This window comes from Falco peregrinus, chromosome 7 (assembly GCF_023634155.1).
Source record: "Falco peregrinus isolate bFalPer1 chromosome 7, bFalPer1.pri, whole genome shotgun sequence".
Classification (NCBI taxonomy): domain Eukaryota; kingdom Metazoa; phylum Chordata; class Aves; order Falconiformes; family Falconidae; genus Falco; species Falco peregrinus.
In genome coordinates this window covers 1,756,176-1,763,548 of record NC_073727.1, presented here as the reverse complement: position 1 = coordinate 1,763,548, position 7,373 = coordinate 1,756,176, and the positions used below count along the sequence as shown (strand labels likewise).

The 7,373-nt window shown below is 44.6% G+C and overlaps 1 protein-coding gene across 1 annotated transcript; it reads left to right on the top strand.

The window, feature by feature from the left end:
* Window positions 1-945: 945 nt before the first annotated feature.
* On the top strand, window positions 946-6,537 carry TMEM17 (transmembrane protein 17). Its single transcript, XM_055811102.1, has 4 exons — window positions 946-1,199; window positions 4,033-4,136; window positions 4,390-4,503; window positions 4,916-6,537. The coding sequence occupies exons 1-4, from the start codon at window positions 1,097-1,099 to the stop codon at window positions 5,255-5,257; spliced, it is 663 nt and encodes a 220-aa protein (XP_055667077.1). The 5' UTR covers window positions 946-1,096; the 3' UTR covers window positions 5,258-6,537.
* The last annotated feature ends 836 nt before the right edge of the window (window positions 6,538-7,373 follow it).

The following is a 7,373-nucleotide window of genomic DNA, read 5'->3' as shown; positions in this document are numbered from 1 at the left end:
AAATCACAAATGTTATCAGTTCTCATAGTAAAAGGAACAAGCTGCTTTTTCATTCTGGTTGCACAGAAAATAATTTCCTGCACAATCAAGAATGGCATCCTTTCTCCTCGGAAGGAATCAGGCTCTAAGGGAGCTGAAACGCCTGGGGAAGAGATTACCTCATCTTTAGGGGGACTACATTTTCCAAACAAAAGAAGAGGAAGCAGAACTTGGTTCTACGTTATTAACTTCCCTTAATTCCATGAGGGCCTCCTATAAGGGTGAAATGCTTACCAGACTAAAAAGGCTGTGTTGGTCTCAATGCTGCTTTTAACTTAAGAGAGTGACACAGACAGGATCCCTTGAGGAAAAGCTGTTTTCTCGTGCAGTTATATCTGAATCCACAAAGTTATCACTTTAAGTAATAAAATACCTCTGTTAACGTTCATCTTATTTCACACCGCCTCCCTCTCTAGCCATCGTCAAGTGCCACCATTCCACTGAATTTACCCCAACAGACGCAGAGCTGTCATGCGACTGCTTTCCTTGGACCAGTATTTCAAATTACCTTTTCATTATTTATTATAATACATAAAAACGAAAACCCAAACCCTGCCCTAACAGACTGGGGGGATCCGCTCTGGTTAGAAAGGAACAAAATGACGCAGGATCTCAGGGAAGACGCTCCGGGCTGGCACACGCCAGCACCTCTGGGGCAAAAGTACGCTGTTTGGGGCGATTTTTTGGTCTTTCAGGGATGACGATCAGTGCCGGTCTGGCAGGGAAGCTGCACGCCGGCACAGCGACCGCGACAGGCAAACATGTCCTCCTCGGGGCACACACCTACACACGGCAGGTGCGTGAACGCACTTCTACGTGTGCGGAGCCGCGGTGCCCTCTCACGCACACAGCACAAATAAACGTGCTTTTACGTGGTACCCGCCATCACGGACCTCAGGGCTCGGCCCCCCTCGGGCCGCGGCCCGGTAACGCGGGCGCGCAGCAGGGGCCCCGCTCCGCCGCCCTCAGCGCGGGGAGGCCGGGCCGCGCCCCCTGAGGCGGCCGGCGGCATTCCCCGGCCCCGCCGCGCCTGCGCGCCCCGTCCCGCCGCGGCGGCATGTCGCTGCCCGAGCCCCTCAGGCGGCAGCTGGGCTCCTTCAGCCGCACCGTCTTCACCGACAGCCACCGCACCAGCCCGCACCACCCGCCTGGCCGCGCAGGTAACGCGCGGCGAGTGGCCGGCGATAAAAAATGGCGGCGGGCAGGGCTGGGAGCCGGCCGGCAGGGAAGATGGCGGCGCCGGGCGGCACCTGGCGGGCGGGCCGGGCGCTCCCGCCTCCCCGGGCCTGCCGGCTCCTACCCCGGCGGGCAGGGCGGCTGAGGCGGCGCGGGCCCGGCGTGTGGCCTGGGGTTGGGGGTTTTCCGGGGTTAAACTAAAGCGGCTGCGCCGTGACCCTGCGCCTTAAAACGTTAAACGGCCTCGGTTTCAGGGCGGGTGTGGAGAGCGTGGCATCCAGCTTTACAGCCTAGCAAGCGCGTTTGGGTAAAATAGCACAGACAACAACCTGTTGTTACTCTGCCTGTTGTTACGCTGCCTGTGCCCAAATCGAAGTTTCTAGAGAGCACAGAAGAAAGAACTGAGCTCCTGTCTCAAGCCCAGCAGCCCTGCACGGTTAGGACACCGTGTGCTTAAAGCAGGTGTGCTAAGCTGGAGTTGGGTAGCAAAAAACTCAGGCTTGCCATATGCCAGCTTTGGCTTTATTTTTCCAGTTGTAACGACCGGTTGTTCCTTCATCGCGTTGCTCGTGAAACTTGCAGGCCAGCGTGCCCGCTTCTCATACCTTTGGAGTGAGAGGAGTGGTGAAAATAAACAGTCTGGCTACACAGGGAGGGTATATTCACTTCAACTGATAAATCCATCACAAGATAATAAAATTGAGATAAAAGTGACATTTGGATTTAAGATAGGAGTACTCATTTTCTTTGTGTAGTTATACTGCTAACACTAACTCTTCATTTCATTTATCAAGTAACACTGAAATGTTTTTCTTAACTCCAGGAATAGCTTCTGTTTTTAGTCATTTCTTTCATTTCCTGTTATGAAAACTTCTATGTGAATATCCAACCCACCGAAACTAATTGCAGACATACCGTTAACTTCTTGGAGATCAGGATTTCAAAAGTTACATTTACACATGTGTACCTTAGTGAGCTGTTCTGCCATCAAATATCTGGCCGTTGCAATACTGTCTGGCTTTTCCATGAATTTTAGCAAGCCCAGAAAATAAGCATTACTTCAATGGACAGGTAGAAAGGAGAACTAAAATTGGCTTATATTGCTAAACATTAATCCAAAACACAGTCTTAAAACCTGAGCAGAAGTTACAAATACCAGTGGCTATGTCAATGAAGCTTTTAACATACCTAAAACATTGTCATCACAACTGAGCTCTTGGCTTCTCTGTTTTTAAGTAATATGGCCATGAACCATTAAATTTTTATCCAATACATATAGCGCAGAAACACAGTTGTAATTGGATGGTCATGGTTTTTGAAAGACAAAACAGCATTTTAGAATTGTGTCTCAGTGCCTGCCAAAGTCCCGGTGTTTAAGAGATGCATTCATTAGGACAGCTGGGACAATTTTAGATAGCGAAACTGGTTTTGAGGTACCTATAGATTTTTATGCCTTTGCAGATGTAAGAAAGTGTTGATGCTTAAAAAGGGATTATGAAAAAAAAAATAGTCTATATTGGTTGTCTTGCACCTTCCATTTCAATATAACAAAACCCTGCCCCTCACACCCTACCCTTAAGGTCTGCCCCAAGTCTGTTCCCAAATCCTCCTCCCTTCCCACCTAGTCTAGTAGCTACCATGAATACTTTTCCAACTGGCATATACCGAGTGTACCAGGCTGCCAATGTCTGGACTGGAAACAGGGATGTCAGACTGAGATGGAACAAAGATGGGTATGAGAGTGGTTGGAAGATGGGGAAAGAGAAAGCAATGACAGACGAGAGGTGGTTTTGAGGCAGGAGATGAGACAATGTAACCGTTTAGACTGATTTTCAATCAGATATCACCACTGTGACGGATGGGGCTTGAATACAAATCAGCAGGTCACAATGACTACTTTCTGAACTTGCTCAGGTAGTACCAAGGGAAGATGTGCCTACAGACTTCGTTTGGGGAAAGTGTAAGAAAGAAAGCTGTTGGTAATGGAAGTTATATCAGTTAGGATGCAATATCGGTTAACTAAAATATGACAGTAAAACTTCATCCATTAAAAATGAATGATTCCTTTAAAATGCCCTTTAATTTTTTTTCCTTTAAGTCTAATCTTGTACGTATATTGTAAAATGCTAAATACAGAATTTACTACCTCCATGTTAGAGTTGATTGTTTGCTTTTCTTTGCATTGTATCAATGTATTTTGTTCTCTCCAGATTTTAAAGGATAAGTTTTAGTTTGACACATATTTGAAATTGTTAGCTCTTAAGAACTGGAAGAATTACTGGCATCTTGCAATGATCCAAATACCTGCTTAAATAAAGATTGAAAATGAGAAGTGGGCAGTGCAAACCTGCTCTCTAGCAGTGAGTCCTTACTGAGGAGAGTCATCTACAAAATAACGATAATCTAGTATGTACTCGTTTAAACTGGCCATTCTCTTAGGAACAGCAGTGAAATAACCACTAGCTCTTTCTGCAGGGTCAGTGTACAGTGCTACCTGAGCTAAGCCTATCCGTCAGGTATTGTAGAGTAAGCCATAAGCTACTAGGTAATCAACACTCAGGCACTCGACTATATGAGTAAACGATAAATATTCTGTGTCCTGTGAATTAAAAGTTGCATTGGATTCCAGGAAATGGCAAAACTCAAGACAGGGTAAGAAGTTTTTCTCTGGATATATAAAAATATTTTTCTTAACGTTTAATTTGACTGGGAAGTGTTAATGCCCTGCTTGAAGCTAAGACAGAGCAGTATCTTTCTGTCATATTTATGGAAGTACGGAACAAACTAGGAGTGATAAAGACTTTTCTCTACCTACAGATAATGAAATAGTTTCCAGTTTGCCACTGCAGATGTCCCTCTATTTCAATGTTTATTTTTTCCCATTCTGGTGGCTCAGCACAGTCGTCATGCTCCATCTGAAGGTGAGTCCTGAAAGAAGGCAATGGTTTGCAAATGTAATAAGTTTCTGATCAAACACCTCCTAGTACTGAGATGGAGCTCACTGGAGCTAGGGGTTGTTGGGGAGTTCCTTGAAACTGGAGGTTCAAGAGTGTTTAAAAGCAGATACAACACTGTCAGCTTATAGTAGCAAACAGTGTCTTCATTTAATCACAAACTAAAAGAGCATGTTACGAAACAGCACAGCAGAAACTTTTACTCTTTCCTTCCCTCTAGTATCCGATCTTGTCAGATTACTACAAGTTCATCCTGGTCACAATCATGATCCTAGCCTCTCTAATAGAGGTCATTCGACTCTACCTGGGATACATGGGCAATCTGCAGGAGAAGGTATGTTACCGCAGGTACAGCTTTTTGTACCAGCAGGAGAGCTTTTTGGCGTTTAAATAAAAAGGTCTACCGGTTCATCTAAGAGATTTAAATTGAAGAGATGGTTATTCCTTTTAAGTTACAATGTGTGCATCCTCTATTCCCTTGGAACAGCTTCCACTTAATTTCGTGCATTCCGAGAAATTTTCCCTCAGAAGAGAGCCCACTCGCTACCTTAAACTGTTTTGTCAGGAAAAAAAATAATGGCTAAAACACTCATTATATGGAAATATTAAGCCACCTCACTCTGCCACGTCACATTATGTGCTGGCTTTTGGAAAAATAAAAAAATACACACTTCCTCTTCACAAGATTTTGAATTTTTTCATCTTCAACTGCCAGTTTTTTAATAGGTGATGCCTTCCTATTATAGGTCCCTGAACTGGCTGGGTTTTGGCTCCTGAGCCTCCTCCTGCAGTTGCCTATAATTCTCTTCTTGCTGTTCAACGAAGGTCTGAGAATTCAGCCACTGGAACGAGCAGTCAATATGATCTTTGCCCTCTTCCTCACCTTCCAAGTCATTGCAGCCTTTGTCACCCTGAAAAGAATGGCAAACAAACTGGCAACTCAATTCCGCCTCCGTGAATTTGACCAGCTGAAGGATCATCCTGTGCCCGATTTTTACAGCCTGGGTAAAGAAGCGAGAGCAGTTCCCATGGCTGGCAGGGACCCCAGTGCTGGCTGGGGGTCACACACTGAGGGCCTGAGAAGCTAACAGGGGTGGGCCTCATGTTGCTGCAGCTCTGTTTCCATTTTGTTGGGTCATTCTTTACCTTCCTACATCAGAGATAAAAAAATAGATCTTGCTTAAGAGCCAACAGTGAACCTCAGAGACTGGAGCTCCACTCTGCGAGAAAAAAAACTCAAAGCCAATTCCATAACTGGCTTGAGTGGACTGTTTGTGGACTGTTACTGCACAGAGTACCAGAGTAGATTTGGTGGTGGTTGTTGGGTTGGTTTTTTTGTTTTTGTTTTTGTTTTTGTGTTTTGGTTTTTGTTTTTTTTACAAAATCTGGCATTTGGGAAAAACAAAAAACAAACCACAAAGAGAAGTCTTCTTTTTTCTCACTGTTTGCACAAAATTTTGTTTACAATAGATCTTCGATACACATTTTTGTTTGTGTTTTCTCTCTATTCTTCCAGATATGTTGCACATATTTAATGTCTGGTACCCCAGTTAAGCCAAAGCACACCGCCCCCCCCAACACCACACCCCCCTCCAAAATCAACCCAAAACAACAAAGAACCCAAAAAAATCTAGGGGCCCAGAAAGAACAATGGTAAGACAGTGAACAAAGACTACAGTTTCTGAGATGGTCTTCCAGATAGTTGCAGCGCTAGGAATTCCTTACTAATAAAGTAGGAATGGAACTTTAGAAGTATTCCTTCCTCAAAACTCCTGCGTTAATCTTCTTTGGCTTAGCTAGAGTTTTAACTATCAAGCCATTTAAACAGAGTGGTGCAATTTTCTCAAACAGAGGATTCAATAAGTCAGCAGTAACAAAATTACAGCCATTAAAAAAATTGGTTTATGTCACTGAAAGGCAGAGCCCGTTCTCACAAGCCAGGGCATATACCAAGGTTCTCTCATTCCTGTTACCTGCATTAGTGTCCTGACTATCTTCTCCAGTTTTGGTAATGGCTAAAAGTTCACTTTTTCTGTCAAGGAGGGATGAGGATCAAAAGTTAAGATACATTTTTCATCTGAATCCTTTGAGTCTTCAGCAGGGCAAGAGTCATCAGTTTTGAGAGCTGGCACAAACATCCAAACTGCTCAAAGGAATGTAAAGAAGATGGATCTAATACGAAAAAGGCACAGTATGCTTCGAGCTGCTGTGTCGTTAAAGCTTATAGGACCTCCAGTGAAAAGATGGCATTAGCTTTGTTTTGTGCCAAAATGGCTTGTTTTCTTTTTAAGTCATGAGTGAATGCTAAAATTAATTCTACTAAATTTCCTTCTTTTTTTTTTTATAAAGCATATATTATCAGAGCACATACCCCTTTGTTTTTAAACAAACTACTGGCTTGGATTGGCTTTTGCACAGAAAAAGAGGATTTCTGTAAGAGTCCTTAGAGCATCTTTAACAGTTAATGTAAAACATTTAGAGCCTGGTACTCAGAGCTGATGAGAGAGACAGTGAGGTTTAAACAGAAGTTACATAACTTCAAGAATGCTTACAGCATTAGAAACTCCTTGTAAAAACATTCTTAACTGATGCGATGGGAACATTGCACATTTTTGTGTCAACCACGATTACACTACTGGAGGGTGCCAAGGTCAGGGCTGATGAGCTTGGTAGGATCCATTGCAATAACGAATAACAGCATAATGGGTCCTGACAGGCCAGACAGGAACGTCAGATACCTTGGAGCAAACGTTCTCTGGTGACTGTGAACTGTAACTCGGATGCCTTAGTGCCTCAGTAGCCGTACAGCGCTGCCTCTTGCTGCCCACAGGCTGCCCTTCCTGGCCGCAGGTGTAGGCTAGGCCTCCAAGGAGCTCGCATCCACCGCTGAGAAAACTTGGAGAAACACAGGCTAACGACGTAGTATGGAAGCTGGGCGCTGCTAGTGTTCAGTGCCTTCCAATAGTTTGTCTGAGAGAACATACAAGTTAAGGGAAGGCGGGATCTTTTCCATAGGTACGCCAGCTCTCTGGGTCTACCTTTGGTATCAGTGGCAGGACAGGCACTGGGGCAGCTTAGAAGAGACACTGGGGCAGTGGCCATCCCTCCTGCTCTGGTGCAGCTTGCCTGTTCTTATTAAAAGCCTGCTGTGGTAGGAAAGCACACTGAAATGGTACTGTAAGCCAAGCTGAGGAGGTGGATCAC

Coding starts and splice junctions, on each gene's coding strand:
- TMEM17 (XM_055811102.1), top strand. CDS start 1,097: ATGTCGCTGCCCGAGCCCCTCAGGCGGCAGCTGGGCTCCTTCAGCCGC. Junction 4,137..4,389: donor TCGTCATGCTCCATCTGAAG/GTGAGTCCTGAA, acceptor CCTTCCCTCTAG/TATCCGATCTTGTCAGATTA. Junction 4,504..4,915: donor TGGGCAATCTGCAGGAGAAG/GTATGTTACCGC, acceptor TTCCTATTATAG/GTCCCTGAACTGGCTGGGTT.